General features: G+C 43.5%; 1 protein-coding gene across 2 annotated transcripts in view; it reads left to right on the forward strand.

Annotated features, from left to right (window-relative positions):
- The window catches only part of LOC139555909 (PH-interacting protein-like), a 142,184-nt gene that overhangs the window by 87,173 nt on the left and 32,713 nt on the right, over positions 1–22,298 (forward strand). The window contains exons 26-33 of one of the 2 annotated variants that reach the window (XM_071369272.1): positions 3,397–3,504; positions 3,781–3,905; positions 4,017–4,099; positions 5,966–6,077; positions 7,950–8,011; positions 15,007–15,162; positions 19,363–19,483; positions 19,748–19,873. In XM_071369272.1, coding sequence (XP_071225373.1) covers positions 3,397–3,504; positions 3,781–3,905; positions 4,017–4,099; positions 5,966–6,077; positions 7,950–8,011; positions 15,007–15,162; positions 19,363–19,483; positions 19,748–19,873 — 893 coding nt within the window. The remainder of the gene's footprint in view (positions 1–3,396; positions 3,505–3,780; positions 3,906–4,016; positions 4,100–5,965; positions 6,078–7,949; positions 8,012–15,006; positions 15,163–19,362; positions 19,484–19,747; positions 19,874–22,298) is intronic. The other variant, XM_071369273.1, reaches the window with a different exon arrangement.

The raw sequence follows: 22,298 nt of genomic DNA on the forward strand, positions 1-22,298 counted from the left end.
AACAGTGTGTTGTTGTCCAGGTGTCCTAACAGTGTGTTGTTGTCCAGGTGTCCTAACAGGGTGTTGTTGTCCAGGTGTCCTAACAGTGTGTTGTGTTGTCCAGGTGTCCTAACAGTGTGTTGTGTTGTCCAGGTGTCCTAACAGTGTGTTGTTGTCCAGGTGTCCTAACAGTGTGTTGTGTTGTCCAGGTGTCCTAACAGTGTGTTGTTGTCCAGGTGTCCTAACAGTGTGTTGTTGTCCAGGTGTCCTAACAGTGTGTTGTTGTCCAGGTGTCCTAACAGTGTGTTGTGTTGTCCAGGTGTCCTAACAGTGTGTTGTTGTCCAGGTGTCCTAACAGGGTGTTGTTGTCCAGGTGTCCTAACAGTGTGTTGTTGTCCAGGTGTCCTAACAGTGTGTTGTTGTCCAGGTGTCCTAACAGTGTGTTGTTGTCCAGGTGTCCTAACAGTGTGTTGTGTTGTCCAGGTGTCCTAACAGTGTGTTGTGTTGTCCAGGTGTCCTAACAGTGTGTTGTTGTCCAGGTGTCCTAACAGTGTGTTGTTGTCCAGGTGTCCTAACAGTGTGTTGTGTTGTCCAGGTGTCCTAACAGTGTGTTGTGTTGTCCAGGTGTCCTAACAGTGTGTTGTTGTCCAGGTGTCCTAACAGTGTGTTGTTGTCCAGGTGTCCTAACAGTGTGTTGTTGTCCAGGTGTCCTAACAGTGTGTTGTGTTGTCCAGGTGTCCTAACAGTGTGTTGTGTTGTCCAGGTGTCCTAACAGTGTGTTGTTGTCCAGGTGTCCTAACAGTGTGTTGTTGTCCAGGTGTCCTAACAGTGTGTTGTTGTCCAGGTGTCCTAACAGTGTGTTGTTGTCCAGGTGTCCTAACAGTGTGTTGTGTTGTCCAGGTGTCCTAACAGTGTGTTGTTGTCCAGGTGTCCTAACAGTGTGTTGTGTTGTCCAGGTGTCCTAACAGTGTGTTGTGTTGTCCAGGTGTCCTAACAGTGTGATGTTGTCCAGGTGTCCTAACAGTGTGTTGTTGTCCAGGTGTCCTAACAGTGTGTTGTTGTCCAGGTGTCCTAACAGGGTGTTGTGTTGTCCAGGTGTCCTAACAGTGTGTTGTTGTCCAGGTGTCCTAACAGTGTGTTGTGTTGTCCAGGTGTCCTAACAGTGTGTTGTTGTCCAGGTGTCCTAACAGTGTGTTGTGTTGTCCAGGTGTCCTAACAGTGTGTTGTGTTGTCCAGGTGTCCTAACAGTGTGTTGTTGTCCAGGTGTCCTAACAGTGTGTTGTTGTCCAGGTGTCCTAACAGTGTGTTGTTGTCCAGGTGTCCTACCAGTGTGTTGTGTTGTCCAGGTGTCCTAACAGTGTGTTGTTGTCCAGGTGTCCTAACAGTGTGTTGTTGTCCAGGTGTCCTAACAGTGTGTTGTTGTCCAGGTGTCCTACCAGTGTGTTGTGTTGTCCAGGTGTCCTAACAGTGTGTTGTTGTCCAGGTGTCCTAACAGTGTGTTGTGTTGTCCAGGTGTCCTAACAGTGTGTTGTTGTCCAGGTGTCCTAACAGTGTGTTGTTGTCCAGGTGTCCTAACAGTGTGTTGTTGTCCAGGTGTCCTAACAGTGTGTTGTTGTCCAGGTGTCCTAACAGTGTGTTGTGTTGTCCAGGTGTCCTAACAGTGTGTTGTTGTCCAGGTGTCCTAACAGGGTGTTGTTGTCCAGGTGTCCTAACAGTGTGTTGTTGTCCAGGTATACTAACAGGGTGTTGTGTTGTCCAGGTGTCCTAACAGTGTGTTGTTGTCCAGGTGTCCTAACAGTGTGTTGTGTTGTCCAGGTGTCCTAACAGTGTGTTGTGTTGTCCTGTTGTCCTAACAGTGTGTTGTTGTCCAGGTGTCCTAACAGTGTGTTGTGTTGTCCAGGTGTCCTAACAGGGTGTTGTTGTCCAGGTGTCCTAACAGTGTGTTGTGTTGTCCAGGTGTCCTAACAGTGTGTTGTTGTCCAGGTGTCCTAACAGTGTGTTGTGTTGTCCAGGTGTCCTAACAGTGTGTTGTGTTGTCCAGGTGTCCTAACAGGGTGTTGTTGTCCAGGTGTCCTAACAGTGTGTTGTTGTCCAGGTGTCCTAACAGTGTGTTGTGTTGTCCAGGTGTCCTAACAGTGTGTTGTGTTGTCCAGGTGTCCTAACAGGGTGTTGTTGTCCAGGTGTCCTAACAGGGTGTTGTTGTCCAGGTGTCCTAACAGTGTGTTGTTGTCCAGGTGTCCTAACAGTGTGTTGTTGTCCAGGTGTCCTAACAGTGTGTTGTGTTGTCCAGGTGTCCTAACAGTGTGTTGTTGTCCAGGTGTCCTAACAGTGTGTTGTGTTGTCCAGGTGTCCTAACAGGGTGTTGTTGTCCAGGTGTCCTAACAGTGTGTTGTTGTCCAGGTGTCCTAACAGTGTGTTGTTGTCCAGGTGTCCTAACAGTGTGTTGTTGTCCAGGTGTCCTAACAGTGTGTTGTTGTTCAGGTGTCCTAACAGTGTGTTGTTGTCCAGGTGTCCTAACAGGGTGTTGTTGTCCAGGTGTCCTAACAGTGTGTTGTTGTCCAGGTGTCCTAACAGTGTGTTGTTGTCCAGGTGTCCTAACAGTGTGTTGTTGTCCAGGTGTCCTAACAGGGTGTTGTTGTCCAGGTGTCCTAACAGTGTGTTGTGTTGTCCAGGTGTCCTAACAGTGTGTTGTTGTCCAGGTGTCCTAACAGTGTGTTGTTGTCCAGGTGTCCTAACAGTGTGTTGTGTTGTCCAGGTGTCCTAACAGTGTGTTGTTGTCCAGGTGTCCTAACAGTGTGTTGTTGTCCAGGTGTCCTAACAGTGTGTTGTTGTCCAGGTGTCCTAACAGTGTGTTGTGTTGTCCAGGTGTCCTAACAGTGTGTTGTTGTCCAGGTGTCCTAACAGGGTGTTGTTGTCCAGGTGTCCTAACAGTGTGATGTTGTCCAGGTGTCCTAACAGTGTGTTGTTGTCCAGGTGTCCTAACAGTGTGTTGTTGTCCAGGTGTCCTAACAGTGTGTTGTGTTGTCCAGGTGTCCTAACAGTGTGTTGTGTTGTCCAGGTGTCCTAACAGTGTGTTGTTGTCCAGGTGTCCTAACAGTGTGTTGTTGTCCAGGTGTCCTAACAGTGTGTTGTGTTGTCCAGGTGTCCTAACAGTGTGTTGTGTTGTCCAGGTGTCCTAACAGTGTGTTGTTGTCCAGGTGTCCTAACAGTGTGTTGTTGTCCAGGTGTCCTAACAGTGTGTTGTTGTCCAGGTGTCCTAACAGTGTGTTGTGTTGTCCAGGTGTCCTAACAGTGTGTTGTGTTGTCCAGGTGTCCTAACAGTGTGTTGTTGTCCAGGTGTCCTAACAGTGTGTTGTTGTCCAGGTGTCCTAACAGTGTGTTGTTGTCCAGGTGTCCTAACAGTGTGTTGTTGTTCAGGTGTACTACTTCCGTCAGGGTCATGAGGCGTATGTAGAGATGACCAAACAGAACAAGATCTACAGCATCAACCCTAAGAAACAACCCTGGCACAAGATGGAGTTACGGGTAACCACCACACTACACACACTAACAACCCTGGCACACGATGGAGTTATGGGTACCCACCCCACTACACACACTAACAAACACACACTAACACTCCCACACACCACCACCACACACACCACCACACACACCATCACACACACTAAGTAAAAGACATGAATAAGATTGTCAGCTAAATGACTAAATCACCCTGACCTCAAGAAACAACTGTGTGTTGTGTGTTGTGTGTTGTGTGTGTGTGTGTGTGTGTGTGTGTGTGTGTGTGTGTGTCTGTAGGAGCAGGAGCTGGTGAAGATAGTAGGGCTAAAATATGAGGTTGGTCTCCCCTCTCTCTGCTGCCTCAAACTGGCCTTCCTGGACCCTGATACTGGCAAGCTGACTGGAGGATCCTTCTCCATGAAGTAACCATGCCTTACTCTGTGTTCTCTCTGTGTCTCTGTGTGTGTGTGTGTGTGCGCACAATTGTGTCTGTGTTTGTGTGTTACTAACGTGGTATATGTGTGTTGTCATAGATACCACGACATGCCTGACGTGATTGACTTCCTGGTTCTGCGGCAGCAGTTTGATGATGCGAGAGACCACCACTGGACCATAGGTCAGTCTCTTTCTAACGGCTCTGTGTCTCTGGTAGGCCCATAGAGATGGATAGAGGTCTCATCATTGTATCTATGGCATTATGGTGTCTGGTAGGCCCATAGAGATGGATAGAGGTCTCATCATTGTATCTATGGCATTATGGTGTCTGGTAGGCCCATAGAGATTGATAGAGGTCTCATCATTGTATCTATGGCATTATGGTGTCTGGTAGGCCCATAGAGATGGATAGAGGTCTCATCATTGTATCTATGGCATTATGGTGTCTGGTAGGCCCATAGAGATGGATAGAGGTCTCATCATTGTATCTATGCCATTATGGTGTCTGGTAGGCCCATAGAGATGGATAGAGGTCTCATCATTGTATCTATGGCATTATGGTGTCTGGTAGGCCCATAGAGATGGATAGAGGTCTCATCATTGTATCTATGCCATTATGGTGTCTGGTAGGCCCATAGAGATGGATAGAGGTCTCATCATTGTATCTATGCCATTATGGTGTCTGGTAGGCCCATAGAGATTTATCTCCTCCTGGAGTCCTGAACCAAATCTAATATATTTTGGCCACTAGATGGTGGCAGTGATGTATCTTAACCATCCAGGTGACAGGTTCAGGTCAGTGATAGACGATGCCTGGTGGTGTTATGAGAAGTGACCTTGTCCCATCCAGGTGACAGGTTCAGGTCAGTGTTAGATGATACCTGGTGGTGTTGTAATTAGAAGTGACCTTGTCCCAAGTTCTCTGCTGCCTGCGACTGGAACGAATTGCAAAAATCTCTGAAGTTGGAGACTTTTATCTCCCTCAACAACTTTAAAAATCTGCTATCCGAGCAGCTAACCGATCGCTGCAGCTGTACATAGTCCATCTGTAAACTACCCACCCAATTTACCTACCTCACCCCCCATACTGCTTTTATTTATTTACTTTTCTGCTCTTTTGCACACCAGTATCTCTTCTTGCACATGATCATCTGATGATTTATCACTCCAGTGTTAATCTGCTAAATTGTAATTATTCGATTTATTGCCTACCTCATGCCTTTTGCACACATTGTATATAGATTCTCTTTTTTTCTACCATGTTATTGACTTGTTTATTGTTTACTCCATGTGTAACTCTGTGTTGTCTGTTCACACTGCTATGCTTTATGTTGGCCAGGTCGCAGTTGCAAATGAGAACTTGTTCTCAACTAGCCTACCTGGTTAAATAAAGGTGAAATAAATAAAAAATAAATAAAAAATCCAGGTGACAGGTTCAGGTCAGTGTTAGATGATACCTGGTGGTGTTATGAGAAGTGACCTTGTCCCATCCAGGTGACAGGTTCAGGTCAGTGATAGATGATACCTGGTGGTGTTATGAGAAGTGACCTTGTCCCATCCAGGTGACAGGTTCAGGTCAGTGATAGATGATACCTGGTGGTGTTATGAGAAGTGACCTTGTCCCATCCAGGTGACAGGTTCAGGTCAGTGATAGATGATACCTGGTGGTGTTATGAGAAGTGACCTTGTCCCATCCAGGTGACAGGTTCAGGTCAGTGATAGATGATACCTGGTGGTGTTATGAGAAGTGACCTTGTCCCATCCAGGTGACAGGTTCAGGTCAGTGTTAGATGATACCTGGTGGTGTTGTAATTAGAAGTGACCTTGTCCCATCCAGGTGACAGGTTCAGGTCAGTGTTAGACGATGCCTGGTGGTGTTATGAGAAGTGACCTTGTCCCATCCAGGTGACAGGTTCAGGTCAGTGATAGATGATACCTGGTGGTGTTGTAATGAGAAGTGACCTTGTCCCATCCAGGTGACAGGTTCAGGTCAGTGATAGATGATACCTGGTGGTGTTGTAATTAGAAGTGACCTTGTCCCATCCAGGTGACAGGTTCAGGTCAGTGATAGACGATGCCTGGTGGTTCGGGACCATTGAGGACCAGGAGCCCTTCCAACCAGAGTACCCAGACAGCCTGTTCCAATGCTACAACGTCTGGTAGGTTATAACACCTCTATGAACCTTCATAACCCTATAACCCTGTATTATGCCAGACAGCCTGTTCCAATGCTACAATGTCTGGTAGGTTATAACAACTCTATGAGCCTTAATAACCCTATAACTATGTATAATGCCAGGCAGCCTGTTCCAGTGTTCACAACATCTGGTAGGTTATAACACCTCTGAGCCTTCATAACCCTATAATCCTTCATAACACCAGACAGACTGTTCGTTTTATTACATCTGGTAGGTTTTAACCCCTATGAGCCTTCATAACCCTATAATCCTTCATAACACCAGACAGACTGTTTGTTTTACTACATCTGGTATGTTTTAACCCCTATGAGCCTTCATAACCCTATAAACCAGACAGACTGTTTGTTTTACTACATCTGGTATGTTTTAACCCCTATGAGCCTTCATAACCCTATAAACCAGACAGACTGTTTGTTTTACTACATCTGGTATGTTTTAACCCCTATGAGCCTTCATAACCCTTTAATCCTTCATAACACCAGACAGACTGTTTGTTTTACTACATCTGGTATGTTTTAACCTCTATGAGCCTTCATAACCCTATAATCCTTCATAACACCAGACAGACTGTTTGTTTTACTACATCTGGTATGTTTTAACCCCTATGAGCCTTCATAACCCTATATCCTTCATAACACCAGACAGACTGTTTGTTTTACTACATCTGGTATGTTTTAACCCCTATGAGCCTTCATAACCCTATAATCCTTCATAACACCAGACAGACTGTTTGTTTTACTACATGTGGTATGTTTTAACCCCTATGAGCCTTCATAACCCTATATCCTTCATAACACCAGACAGACTGTTTGTTTTACTACATCTGGTATGTTTTAACCCCTATGAGCCTTCATAACCCTATAATCCTTCATAACACCAGACAGACTGTTTGTTTTACTACATCTGGTATGTTTTAACCCCTATGAGCCTTCATAACCCTATAATCCTTCATAACACCAGACAGACTGTTTGTTTTACTACATCTGGTATGTTTTAACCCCTATGAGCCTTCATAACCCCGCATGAACCTTTATGACATGAAACATAACCTTGATTCTCATTTTTTTTGTTTTGTTTGTTTTTATATATTTTACAAAAACACAAACATCAACACCTGTTATAATCCTTTAGCGTGATGATAATGTGTTTCCTGTCTAGTTGGGATAATGATGATGTGTTTCCTGTCTAGTTGGGATAATGATGATGTGTATCCTGTCTAGTAGGGATAATGATGATGTGTTTCCTGTCTAGTTGGGATAATGATGATGTGTATCCTGTCTAGTTGGGATAATGATGATGTGTTTCCGGTCTAGCTGGGATAATGATGTGATAATGTATTTCCTGTCTATTTGGGATAATGGTGATATTGATGTGTTTCCTGTCTAGCTGAAATAATTATGATAATGATGACGATAATGTGTTTCCTGTCTAGTTGGGATAATGATGATAATAATAATGTGTGTCCTGTCTAGCTGGGATAATGATAATAATGGTAATGTGTGTCCTGTCTAGTTGGGATAATGATGATAATAATAATGTGTGTCCTGTCTAGTTGGGATAATGATGATAATAATAATGTGTGTCCTGTCTAGCTGGGATAATGATAATAATGGTAATGTGTGTCCTGTCCAGCTGAAATAATGATGATAATGTTCATGATATTGTGTATCCTGTCTAGTTGGGATAATAATGATATGTTTCCTGTCCAGCTGGGATAATGATGATGATGATGATCATGTGTTCCTGTCTACTTGGGATAATGATGAAAATGATGATGATAATGTGCTGTCTAGCTGGAATGATAATGATGCTGATGATGTGTGTCCTGTCTAGCTGGGATAACGGCGACACAGAGAAGATGAGTCCTTGGGACATGGAGCCTATCCCCAACGAGGGTAGGACACACACACACACACACACACACTTGTTAAATGCCTCTGTATCGTCCTGATGATGTGTGGTCCATCAGTAGTGTGTTGTTCTGATGATGTGTGGTCCATCAGTAGTCTGTTGTTCTGATGATGTGTGGTCCATCAGTAGTGTGTTGTTCTGATGATGTGTGGTCCATCAGTAGTGTGTTGTTCTGATGATGTGTGGTCCATCAGTAGTGTGTTGTTCTGATGATGTGTGGTCCATCAGTAGTCTATTGTTCTGATGATGTGTGGTCCATCAGTAGTCTATTGTTCTGATGATGTGTGGTCCATCAGTAGTCTATTGTTCTGATGATGTGTGGTCCATCAGTAGTCTATTGTTCTGATGATGTGTGGTCCATCAGTAGTGTATTGTTCTGATGATGTGTGGTCCATCAGTAGTGTGTTGTTCTGATGATGTGTGGTCCATCAGTAGTCTATTGTTCTGATGATGTGTGGTCCATCAGTAGTCTATTGTTCTGATGATGTGTGGTCCATCAGTAGTCTATTGTTCTGATGATGTGTGGTCCATCAGTAGTGTGTTGTTCTGATGATGTGTGGTCCATCAGTAGTCTGTTGTTCTGATGATGTGTGGTCCATCAGTAGTCTATTGTTCTGATGATGTGTGGTCCATCAGTAGTCTATTGTTCTGATGATGTGTGGTCCATCAGTAGTCTATTGTTCTGATGATGTGTGGTCCATCAGTAGTCTGTTGTTCTGATGATGTGTGGTCCATCAGTAGTCTATTGTTCTGATGATGTGTGGTCCATCAGTAGTGTATTGTTCTGATGATGTGTGGTCCATCAGTAGTCTATTGTTCTGATGATGTGTGGTCCATCAGTAGTCTATTGTTCTGATGATGTGTGGTCCATCAGTAGTGTGTTGTTCTGATGATGTGTGGTCCATCAGTAGTGTGTTGTTCTGATGATGTGTGGTCCATCAGTAGTCTATTGTTCTGATGATGTGTGGTCCATCAGTAGTGTGTTGTTCTGATGATGTGTGGTCCATCAGTAGTCTATTGTTCTGATGATGTGTGGTCCATCAGTAGTCTATTGTTCTGATGATGTGTGGTCCATCAGTAGTGTGTTGTTCTGATGATGTGTGGTCCATCAGTAGTGTGTTGTTCTGATGATGTGTGGTCCATCAGTAGTCTATTGTTCTGATGATGTGTGGTCCATCAGTAGTCTATTGTTCTGATGATGTGTGGTCCATCAGTAGTCTATTGTTCTGATGATGTGTGGTCCATCAGTAGTGTATTGTTCTGATGATGTGTGGTCCATCAGTAGTCTATTGTTCTGATGATGTGTGGTCCATCAGTAGTCTATTGTTCTGATGATGTGGGGTCCATCAGTAGTGTGTTGTTCTGATGATGTGTGGTCCATCAGTAGTGTGTTGTTCTGATGATGTGTGGTCCATCAGTAGTGTGTTGTTCTGATGATGTGTGGTCCATCAGTAGTATTGTTCTGATGATGTGTGGTCCATCAGTAGTCTATTGTTCTGATGATGTGTGGTCCATCAGTAGTGTGTTGTTCTGATGATGTGTGGTCCATCAGTAGTATTGTTCTGATGATGTGTGGTCCATCAGTAGTCTATTGTTCTGATGATGTGTGGTCCATCAGTAGTGTGTTGTTCTGATGATGTGTGGTCCATCAGTAGTGTATTGTTCTGATGATGTGTGGTCCATCAGTAGTCTATTGTTCTGATGATGTGTGGTCCATCAGTAGTGTGTTGTTCTGATGATGTGTGGTCCATCAGTAGTGTGTTGTTCTGATGATGTGTGGTCCATCAGTAGTGTATTGTTCTGATGATGTGTGGTCCATCAGTAGTGTGTTGTTCTGATGATGTGTGGTCCATCAGTAGTCTATTGTTCTGATGATGTGTGGTCCATCAGTAGTCTATTGTTCTGATGATGTGTGGTCCATCAGTAGTGTGTTGTTCTGATGATGTGTGGTCCATCAGTAGTGTGTTGTTCTGATGATGTGTGGTCCATCAGTAGTGTATTCTTCTGATGATGTGTGGTCCATCAGTAGTGTACTGTTCTGATGATGTGGGGTCCATCAGTAGTGTGTTGTTCTGATGATGTGTGGTCCATCAGTAGTGTGTTGTTCTGATGATGTGTGGTCCATCAGTAGTGTGTTGTTCTGATGATGTGTGGTCCATCAGTAGTGTATTGTTCTGATGATGTGTGGTCCATCAGTAGTGTGTTGTTCTGATGATGTGTGGTCCATCAGTAGTCTATTGTTCTGATGATGTGTGGTCCATCAGTAGTGTATTGTTCTGATGATGTGGGGTCCATCAGTAGTGTGTTGTTCTGATGATTTGTGGTCCATCAGTAGTGTGTTGTTCTGATGATGTGTGGTCCATCAGTAGTCTATTGTTCTGATGATGTGTCGTCCATCAGTAGTCTATTGTTCTGATGATGTGCGGTCCATCAGTAGTCTATTGCTCTGATGATGTGTGGTCCATCAGTAGTGTGTTGTTCTGATGATGTGTGGTCCATCAGTAGTCTGTTGTTCTGATGATGTGTGGTCCATCAGTAGTGTGTTGTTCTGATGATGTGTGGTCCATCAGTAGTGTATTGTTCTGATGATGTGTGGTCCATCAGTAGTGTGTTGTTCTGATGATGTGTGGTCCATCAGTAGTCTATTGTTCTGATGATGTGTGGTCCATCAGTAGTCTATTGTTCTGATGATGTGTGGTCCATCAGTAGTGTGTTGTTCTGATGATGTGTGGTCCATCAGTAGTGTGTTGTTCTGATGATGTGTGGTCCATCAGTAGTGTATTCTTCTGATGATGTGTGGTCCATCAGTAGTGTACTGTTCTGATGATGTGGGGTCCATCAGTAGTGTGTTGTTCTGATGATGTGTGGTCCATCAGTAGTGTGTTGTTCTGATGATGTGTGGTCCATCAGTAGTGTGTTGTTCTGATGATGTGTGGTCCATCAGTAGTGTATTGTTCTGATGATGTGTGGTCCATCAGTAGTGTGTTGTTCTGATGATGTGTGGTCCATCAGTAGTCTATTGTTCTGATGATGTGTGGTCCATCAGTAGTGTATTGTTCTGATGATGTGGGGTCCATCAGTAGTGTGTTGTTCTGATGATTTGTGGTCCATCAGTAGTGTGTTGTTCTGATGATGTGTGGTCCATCAGTAGTCTATTGTTCTGATGATGTGTCGTCCATCAGTAGTCTATTGTTCTGATGATGTGCGGTCCATCAGTAGTCTATTGCTCTGATGATGTGTGGTCCATCAGTAGTGTGTTGTTCTGATGATGTGTGGTCCATCAGTAGTGTATTGTTCTGATGATGTGTGGTCCATCAGTAGTCTATTGTTCTGATGATGTGTGGTCCATCAGTAGTGTGTTGTTCTGATGATGTGTGGTCCATCAGTAGTGTATTGTTCTGATGATGTGTGGTCCATCAGTAGTGTGTTGTTCTGATGATGTGTGGTCCATCAGTAGTGTGTTGTTCTGATGATGTGTGGTCCATCAGTAGTGTATTGTTCTGATGATGTGTGGTCCATCAGTAGTGTGTTGTTCTGATGATGTGTGGTCCATCAGTAGTCTATTGTTCTGATGATGTGTGGTCCATCAGTAGTGTGTTGTTCTGATGATGTGTGGTCCATCAGTAGTGTATTGTTCTGATGATGTGTGGTCCATCAGTAGTCTATTGTTCTGATGATGTGTGGTCCATCAGTAGTGTGTTGTTCTGATGATGTGTGGTCCATCAGTAGTGTGTTGTTCTGATGATGTGTGGTCCATCAGTAGTGTATTCTTCTGATGATGTGTGGTCCATCAGTAGTGTACTGTTCTGATGATGTGGGGTCCATCAGTAGTGTGTTGTTCTGATGATGTGTGGTCCATCAGTAGTGTGTTGTTCTGATGATGTGTGGTCCATCAGTAGTGTGTTGTTCTGATGATGTGTGGTCCATCAGTAGTCTATTGTTCTGATGATGTGTGGTCCATCAGTAGTCTATTGTTCTGATGATGTGTGGTCCATCAGTAGTGTGTTGTTCTGATGATGTGTGGTCCATCAGTAGTCTGTTGTTCTGATGATGTGTGGTCCATCAGTAGTGTGTTGTTCTGATGATGTGTGGTACATCAGTAGTGTGTTGTTCTGATGATGTGTGGTCCATCAGTAGTGTGTTGTTCTGATGATGTGTGGTCCATCAGTAGTCTATTGTTCTGATGATGTGTGGTCCATCAGTAGTGTGTTGTTCTGATGATGTGTGGTCCATCAGTAGTATTGTTCTGATGATGTGTGGTCCATCAGTAGTCTATTGTTCTGATGATGTGTGGTCCATCAGTAGTGTGTTGTTCTGATGATGTGTGGTCCATCAGTAGTATTGTTCTGATGATGTGTGGTCCATCAGTAGTCTATTGTTCTGATGATGTGTGGTCCATCAGTAGTCTGTTCTGATGATGTGTGGTCCATCAGTAGTGTATTGTTCTGATGATGTGTGGTCCATCAGTAGTCTATTGTTCTGATGATGTGTGGTCCATCAGTAGTGTGTTGTTCTGATGATGTGTGGTCCATCAGTAGTCTATTGTTCTGATGATGTGTGGTCCATCAGTAGTCTATTGTTCTGATGATGTGTGGTCCATCAGTAGTCTGTTGTTCTGATGATGTGTGGTCCATCAGTAGTGTGTTGTTCTGATGATGTGTGGTCCATCAGTAGTGTATTGTTCTGATGATGTGTGGTCCATCAGTAGTGTGTTGTTCTGATGATGTGTGGTCCATCAGTAGTCTATTGTTCTGATGATGTGTGGTCCATCAGTAGTGTATTGTTCTGATGATGTGGGGTCCATCAGTAGTGTGTTGTTCTGATGATTTGTGGTCCATCAGTAGTGTGTTGTTCTGATGATGTGTGGTCCATCAGTAGTCTATTGTTCTGATGATGTGTGGTCCATCAGTAGTCTATTGTTCTGATGATGTGCGGTCCATCAGTAGTGTATTGTTCTGATGATGTGTGGTCCATCAGTAGTCTATTGTTCTGATGATGTGTGGTCCATCAGTAGTGTGTTGTTCTGATGATGTGTGGTCCATCAGTAGTGTATTGTTCTGATGATGTGTGGTCCATCAGTAGTGTGTTGTTCTGATGATGTGTGGTCCATCAGTAGTCTATTGTTCTGATGATGTGTGGTCCATCAGTAGTCTGTTGTTCTGATGATGTGTGGTCCATCAGTAGTCTATTGTTCTGATGATGTGTGGTCCATCAGTAGTGTGTTGTTCTGATGATGTGTGGTCCATCAGTAGTGTATTGTTCTGATGATGTGTGGTCCATCAGTAGTCTATTGTTCTGATGATGTGTGGTCCATCAGTAGTGTGTTGTTCTGATGATGTGTGGTCCATCAGTAGTGTGTTGTTCTGATGATGTGTGGTCCATCAGTAGTGTATTCTTCTGATGATGTGTGGTCCATCAGTAGTGTACTGTTCTGATGATGTGGGGTCCATCAGTAGTGTGTTGTTCTGATGATGTGTGGTCCATCAGTAGTGTGTTGTTCTGATGATGTGTGGTCCATCAGTAGTGTGTTGTTCTGATGATGTGTGGTCCATCAGTAGTCTATTGTTCTGATGATGTGTGGTCCATCAGTAGTCTATTGTTCTGATGATGTGTGGTCCATCAGTAGTGTGTTGTTCTGATGATGTGTGGTCCATCAGTAGTCTGTTGTTCTGATGATGTGTGGTCCATCAGTAGTGTGTTTTTCTGATGATGTGTGGTCCATCAGTAGTGTGTTGTTCTGATGATGTGTGGTCCATCAGTAGTCTATTGTTCTGATGATGTGTGGTCCATCAGTAGTGTGTTGTTCTGATGATGTGTGGTCCATCAGTAGTCTGTTATTCTGATGATGTGTGGTCCATCAGTAGTGTGTTGTTCTGATGATGTGTGGTCCATCAGTAGTCTATTGTTCTGATGATGTGTGGTCCATCAGTAGTCTATTGTTCTGATGATGTGTGGTCCATCAGTAGTGTGTTGTTCTGATGATGTGTGGTCCATCAGTAGTGTGTTGTTCTGATGATGTGTGGTCCATCAGTAGTCTATTGTTCTGATGATGTGTGGTCCATCAGTAGTCTGTTGTTCTGATGATGTGTGGTCCATCAGTAGTGTGTTGTTCTGATGATGTGTGGTCCATCAGTAGTGTGTTGTTCTGATGATGTGTGGTCCATCAGTAGTCTATTGTTCTGATGATGTGTGGTCCATCAGTAGTCTATTGTTCTGATGATGTGTGGTCCATCAGTAGTGTGTTGTTCTGATGATGTGGGGTCCATCAGTAGTCTATTGTTCTGATGATGTGTGGTCCATCAGTAGTGTGTTGTTCTGATGATGTGTGGTCCATCAGTAGTCTATTGTTCTGATGATGTGTGGTCCATCAGTAGTCTATTGTTCTGATGATGTGTGGTCCATCAGTAGTGTGTTGTTCTGATGATGTGTTGTCCATCAGTAGTGTGTTGTTCTGATGATGTGTGGTCCATCAGTAGTATAGTTCTGATGATGTGTGGTCCATCAGTAGTGTGTTGTTCTGATGATGTGTGGTCCATCAGTAGTGTGTTGTTCTGATGATGTGTGGTCCATCAGTAGTCTATTGTTCTGATGATGTGTGGTCCATCAGTAGTCTATTGTTCTGATGATGTGTGGTCCATCAGTAGTATTGTTCTGATGATGTGTGGTCCATCAGTAGTGTGTTGTTCTGATGATGTGTGGTCCATCAGTAGTGTGTTGTTCTGATGATGTGTGGTCCATCAGTAGTCTATTGTTCTGATGATGTGTGGTCCATCAGTAGTGTGTTGTTCTGATGATGTGTGGTCCATCAGTAGTGTGTTGTTCTGATGATGTGTGGTCCATCAGTAGTGTGTTGTTCTGATGATGTGTGGTCCATCAGTAGTGTGTTGTTCTGATGATGTGTGGTCCATCAGTAGTGTGTTGTTCTGATGATATGTGGTCCATCAGTAGTGTGTTGTTCTGATGATGTGTGGTCCATCAGTAGTGTTTCCAGAGGAGCTGGGTCAGAGCGTTCCTCTCACGGAGGAGGAGCAGAGAGAGCTGCTGTATGTTCCCCTGGAGGGGGAGTGGGGCGCCGCCACGCGGAACCACGAGTGTCAACGCATCATCAACGCCATCGACCAGCTCACCACACTCGGTATGACCATCACCACAAGACACAGTGACACACAGCTGATGCACTCTGACATCATGAGATACAGTCGAAGTAGGACGTTTACATACACCTTAGCCAAATACATTTAAACTCAGTTTTTCACAATTCCTGACCAAAAATTCCCTGTCTTAGGTCAGTTAGGATCACCACTTTATTTTAAGAATGTGACATTTCAGAATAATAGTAGAGAGAATGATTTATTTCAGCTTTTATTTCTTTCATCACAATCCCAGTGGGTCAGAAGTTTACATACACTCAATTAGCATTTGGTAGCATTGCCTTTAAATTGTTTAACTTGGGTCAAACGTTTCGGGGAGCCTTCCACAAGCTTCCCACAAGAAGTCCTCCTGACAGAGCTGGTGTAACTGAGTCAGGTTCGTAGGTCTCCTTGCTCGCAAATGCTTTTTTCAGTTCTGCCCAAACATTTTCTATAGGATTGAGGTCAGGGATTTGTGATGGCCACTCCAATACCTTGACTTTGTTGTCCTTAAGCCATTTTGCCACAACTTTGGATGTATGCTTGGGGTCATTGTATCCATTTGGAAGACCCAAGCTTTAACTTCGTGACTGATGTCTTGAGATGTTGCTTCAATAGATCCACATAATTTTCCTTCTTCATGACGGCATGTATTTTGTGAAGTGCACCAGTCCCTCCTGCAGCAAAGCACCCCCACAACATGATGCTGCCACCCCCGTGCTTCACAGTTGGGATGGTGTTCTTCGGCTTGCAAGCCTCCCCCTTTTTTCTCCAAACATAACGATGGTCATTATGGCCAAACAGTTCTATTTTTGTTTCATCAGACCAGAGGACAGTTCTCCAAAAAGTATGATCTTTGTCCCCATGTGCAGTTGCAAACCGTAGTCTGGCTTTTTATGGCGGTTTTGGAGCAGTGGCGTCTTCCTTGCTGAGCGGCCTTTCAGGTTATGTCGATATAGGACTCGTTTTACTGTGGATATAGATACTTTTGTACCTGTTTCCTCCAGCATCTTCACAAGGTCCTTTGCTGTTGTTCTGGGATTAATTTGCACTTTTCGCACCAAAGTACATTCATTTCTAGGAGACAGAACGCGTCTCCTTCCTGAGCAGTATGACGGCTGCGTGGTCCCATGGTGTTTATACTTGTATACTATTGTTTGTACAGATGAACGTGGTACCTTCAGGCGTTTGGAAGTTGCTCCCAAGGATGAACCAGACTTGTGGAGGTCTACAATAGTATTTTTGAGGTCTTGGCTGATTTCTTTTGATTTTACCACAATGTCAAGCAAAGAGACACTGAGTTTGAAGGTAGGCCTTGAAATACATCCACAGATACACTTCCAATTGACTCAAATGATGTCAATTAGCCTATCAGAAGCTTCTAAAGCCATGACATAATTTTCTGGAATTTTCCAAGCTGTTTAAAGGCACAGTCAACTTAGTGTATGTAAACTTCTGACCCACTGGAATTGTGACACAGTGAATTATAAGTGAAATAATCTATCTGTAAACAATTGTTGGATAAATGACTTGTGTCATGCACAAAGTAGATGTCCTAACCGACTTGCCAAAACTATAGTTTGTTAACAAGACATTTGTGGAGTGGTTGAAAAACAAGTTTTAATGACTCCAACCTAAGTGTATGTAAACTTCTGACTTCAACTGTATATAGGTAAATCCAGAGATACTTAGAAAGAAGGAATCCCAGTGGTCAATGAATGGAGAAACATATACCGCCCCACCCAGCAGCCTGTCGAACAATCTACGTAATGTCACTATTCCAAAGCTACGCGATTTTACAGAGAACAAATCCATTATCTCACATCTCTGCAAATATTTATAATGTTGTATTTCTTGTTGACGTAATTATTGTTATTGTTGTTGGGTTTTTGAGCTAGCTCGGTATGACCTCATCAGCATTGAATTGCCCAGGATGCACCGTAGAGCCCATTGACGACACATGGTCAATGTACACAATAGGCGTTATTACGATCCCAATGGTGTTTCCCATCTCCTCAAAAGTATCTCTGGTCCACTGTTAAGAGAGTTATGTCCTCAATGTTCATAAACCCAATCCAATGAACTACTCAGTCTGAAACCCAGGATATGTAAGAAACGGGTTGAAATGAATCAGACGGAGGCCCGGCTACGATAGTCACAACGTGTATTTACGAGAGCGCTGGTTAGTTGTACAAAGCAATTCATTTTATACCGGCTCCTCACGCCCACGCGTTCACACTACCTCACGCCCACGCGTTCACACTACCTCACGCCCACGCGTTCACACTACCATACGCCCACGCGTTCACACTACCTCACGCCCACACGTTCACACTACCTCACGCCCACGCGTTCACACTACCTCACGCCCACACGTTCACAATACCCCACGCCCACACGTTCACACTACCTCACGCCCACACGTTCACACTACCTCACGCCCACGCGTTCACACTACCATACGCCCACGCGTTCACACTACCTCACGCCCACACGTTCACACTACCTCACGCCCACGCGTTCACACTACCTCACGCCCACACGTTCACAATACCCCACGCCCACACGTTCACACTACCTCACGCCCACGCGTTCACACTACCTCACGCCCACGCGTTCACACTACCTCACGCGCCACGTCCCGTTCACACTACCTCACGCCCACACGTTCACACTACCTCACGCCCACGCGTTCACACTACCTCACGCCCACGCGTTCACACTACCTCACGCCCACGCGTTCACACTACCTCACGCCCACGCGTTCACACTACCTCACGCCCACGCGTTCACACTACCTCACGCCCACGCGTTCACACTACCTCACGCCCACGCGTTCACACTACCTCACGCCCACGCGTTCACACTACCTCACGCCCACGCGTTCACACTACCTCACGCCCACGCGTTCACACTACCTCACGCCCACGCGTTCACACTACCTCACGCCCACGCGTTCACACTACCTCACGCCCACACGTTCACACTACCTCACGCCCACGCGTTCACACTACCTCACGCCCACACGTTCACACTACCCAGCCGACAGAGATTAGGGACGGTGAGAATCCCTGTCCTCTCGCCAATCTCTCTCAGGGGCCCCTAGCCAAGGTCAGCCCTGAATCTCAGACAGTCAAAACACTATAATAGACATATTGTTTGACTGACTAAAACTACACACATCATTATTTATAACTTTATGATTCTAGTCAAATATTATATGGTTACAGAGTGGAGTATTCTATTCCTTTAAAGCTATAAATTCCCTCAACATCAATCCAGCTCATAATTGTGCTTCACTTCACATAATATACTGTGTATTACATCACAGTTTACATATCGTACTAGACATCCCATACACTGAACAGTGACCTGGGCTCCCTCTAGTGGACCGATGGAGACACAGTACACTAACCTTCTCTCTCTGTCTCTCTGTCAGTTCAATTCAATGGGCTTTATTGGCATAGGAAACATATGTTTACATCGCCAAAGCAAGTGATGTAGATAATAAACAAAAGTGAAATAAACAATATAAATGAACAGTAAACATTACACTCACAGAAGATCCAAAAGAATAAAGACATTAAATGTCATTGTCTATATACAGTGTTGTAACAATGTACAAATGGTTAAAGTACAAAAGGGAAAATAAATAAACATAAATATGGGTTGTATTTACAATGGTGTTTGTTCTTCACTGGTTGCCCTTTTCTTGTGGCAACAGGTCACAAATCTTGCTGCTGTGATGGCAGACTGTGGTATTTCACCCAGTAGATATGGGAGTTTATCAAAATTGGGTTAATTTTCGAACTCTGTGGATCTGTGTAATCTGAGGGAAATATGTGTCTCTAATATGGTCATACATTTGGCAGGAGGTTAGGAAGTGCAGCTCAGTTTCCACCTCATTTTGTGGGCAGTGTGCACATAGCCAGTCTTCTCTTGAGAGCCAGGTCTGCCTACGGCGGCCTTTCTCAATAGCAAGGCTATGCTCACTGAGTCTGTACATAGTCAAAGCTTTCCTTAAGTTTGGGTCAGTCACAGTGGTCAGGTATTCTGCCACTGTGTACTCTCTGTTTAGGGCCAAATAGCATTCTAGTTTGCTCAGTTTTTTGTTGTTAATTCTTTCCAATGTGTCAAGTAATGATCTTTTTGTTTTCTCATGATTTGGTTGGGTCTCCAACCCTTCCTTCCTCTCTCTCCTCTAGATGTAGCTGTACCGTTTGCCTTCCCAGTAGATCTCCAGGCGTATCCTTCCTACTGTACTGTAGTAGCCTACCTCACGGACCTCAGCACCATACGGTGCAGGCTGGAGAACCGCTTCTATAGGTACCACGAGGACAGAGAGTGGGGGGGGGTGTGTGTGTGTGTGTGTGTGAGGACAATGTGTGTGTGAGGACAGTGTGTGTGTGTGTGTGAGGACAGTGTGTGTGTGTGTGTGTGTGTGTGTGTGTGTGTGTGTGTGTGTGTGTGTGTGTGTGTGTGTGTGTGTGTGTGTGTGTGAGGACAGTGTGTGTGTGTGTGTGTGTGAGGACAGTGTGTGTGTGTGTGTGTGTGAGGACAGTGTGTGTGTAACAGAGTATCTCTCCCTAGGCGTATGTCATCGTTGATGTGGGAGGTACGTTATATTGAACACAACGCTCAAACCTTTAATGAAACTGGAGCCTTCATCGTTAAAACGGCCAAGTTCGTCTCTGACCTCATGCTCAGCTTCATCAAGTAAGACTCTACTGTTACTAGATATATTACACTGGCATATAACTGTAGTTATAAATGTTACTGTAATGATAGTACACTGACATATAACTATAGTTGTACCTGTTACTAGATATTATACACTTACATATATCTATAGTTATATCTGTTACTATATATTATACATTTACATATTACTATAGTTATATCTGTTACTATACATTATACACCTACATATTACTATAGTTATATCTGTTACTATACATTATACACCTACATATAACTATAGTTATATCTGTAACTATATATTATATACTTACATATTACTATAGTTATATCTGTTACTATATATTATATTATATACTTACATGTAATTATAGTTATATCTGTTACTAGATATTATATACTTACATATAACTATAGTTATAACGGTTACTGTAATGATAGTACCACTACAGTTCCTTCGGAAAGTATTCAGACCCCTTGACTTTTCCCACATGTTGTTAGGTACAGCCTTATTCTAAAATGGATTTAATGGGTTTTTTCCCTCATCAGTCTAAGATTTACAGCACCAGTCAAAAGTTTGGACACACCTACCCATTCAAGGGTTTATCTTTATTTGTACTATTTTCTACATTGTTGAATAATAGTGAAGACATATGAAATCATGTAGTAACCAAAAAATAGTATATTTTAGATTTGAGATTCTTCAAAGTAGCCACCCTTTGCCTTGATGACAGCTTTGCACACTCTTGGCATTCTCTCTACCAGCTTCATGAGGAATGGTTTTCCAACAGTCTTGAAGGAGTTCCCACATATGCTGAGCACTTGTTGGCTGCTTTTCCTTCACTCTGCGGTCCAAGTCATCCCAAACCATCTCAATTTGGTTGAGGTCGGGTGATTGTGGAGGCCAGGTCATCTGATGCAGCACTCCATCACTCTCCTTCTTGGTCAAATAGCCCTTACACAGCCTGGAGGTGTGTTTTGGGTCATTGTCCTGTTGAAAAACAAATGATAGTCCCATTAAGCCCAAACCAGATGGGATGGCGTGTCGCCTCAGAATGCTGTGGTAGCCATGCTGGTTAAGTGTACCTTGAATTATAAATAAATCACTGACGGTGTCACCAGCAAATCACCCCCACACCATCACACCTCCTCCTCCATGCTTCACGGTGGGAATGACACATGCAGAGATCATCCATTCACCTTCTCTGCGTCTCACAAAGACACGGCGGTTGGATCCAAAAATCTCAAATTTGGATTTCATCAGACCAGACATAATTTTTTTTTTTTTTGCATTTTGCATTTTGCATTTTCCAATTAACAACATTCAAGACAAACGTGAAAAGATATTAGACAACAATAGGACAAAGTGACAGTAACAGATGAGCGTAACAAAGAAAGAAAAAATAAAACAAATTATAATTATATATACAAACATACAAGAAAAAAAGATTTCTAATGTCCATTGCTCGTGTTTCTTGGCCCAAGCAAGTCTCTTCTTCTTATTGGTGTCCTTTAGTAGTGGTTTCTTTGCAGCAATTCGACCATGAAAGCCTGATTCACGCAGTCTCCTCTGAACAGTTGATGTTGAGATGTGTCTGTTTCTTGAACTCTGTAAAGCATTTATTTGGGCTGCAATATCTGAGGCTGGTAACTGTAATAAACTTATCCTCTGCAGCAGAGGTAACTCTGGGTCTTCCTTTCCTGTGGCGGTCCTCATGAGACCCAGTTTCATCATAGCATTTGATGGTTTTTGCAACTGCACTTGAAGAAACTTTCTCGAAATGTTCCGTTTTGGCTGACCATGTATTTTAAAGTAATGATGGACTGTCTTTTCTCTTTGGTTATTTGAGCTGTTCTTGCCATAATATGGACTTGGTCTTTTACTAAATAGGGCCATCTTCTGTATATCACCCCTACCTTGTCACAACACAACTGATTGGCTCAAACGCATTAAGGAGGAAAGTAATTCCACAAAGTAACTTTTAACATGGCTCACCTGTTAATTGAAATGCATTCCAGGTGACTACCTCATGAAGCTGGTTGAGAGAATGCCAAGAGTATGCAAAGCTGTCATCAAGGCAAAGGGTGGCTACTTCGAAGAATCTCAAATATAAATGTGTTTTAACACTTTTTTGGTTACTACATGATTCCATATGTGTTATTTCATAGTTTTGATTTCTTCACTATTTTTCTACACTGTAAGTATGTCCAAACTTTTGACTGGGACTGTAAATGTTTTTGCTGTTTGTTCTTTGTTCTTTGTTATAGAGCCAAAGATTGGAGTAGTGGTTTATCCATACATCTTTCTTTTGGATAGATAATTATTCGTGTTGTTGTTTGTTTAGTTTAGTGTGTTCCAATTTTCACCTCTCTCTCTCTCATATCTTTCCTCCTCTCTCTATTTCATCTACTTCTCTCATCTCTTTCCTTCTTTCTCTAACCA

This window comes from Salvelinus alpinus, chromosome 27, assembly GCF_045679555.1.
Source record: "Salvelinus alpinus chromosome 27, SLU_Salpinus.1, whole genome shotgun sequence".
Lineage (NCBI taxonomy): Eukaryota > Metazoa > Chordata > Actinopteri > Salmoniformes > Salmonidae > Salvelinus > Salvelinus alpinus.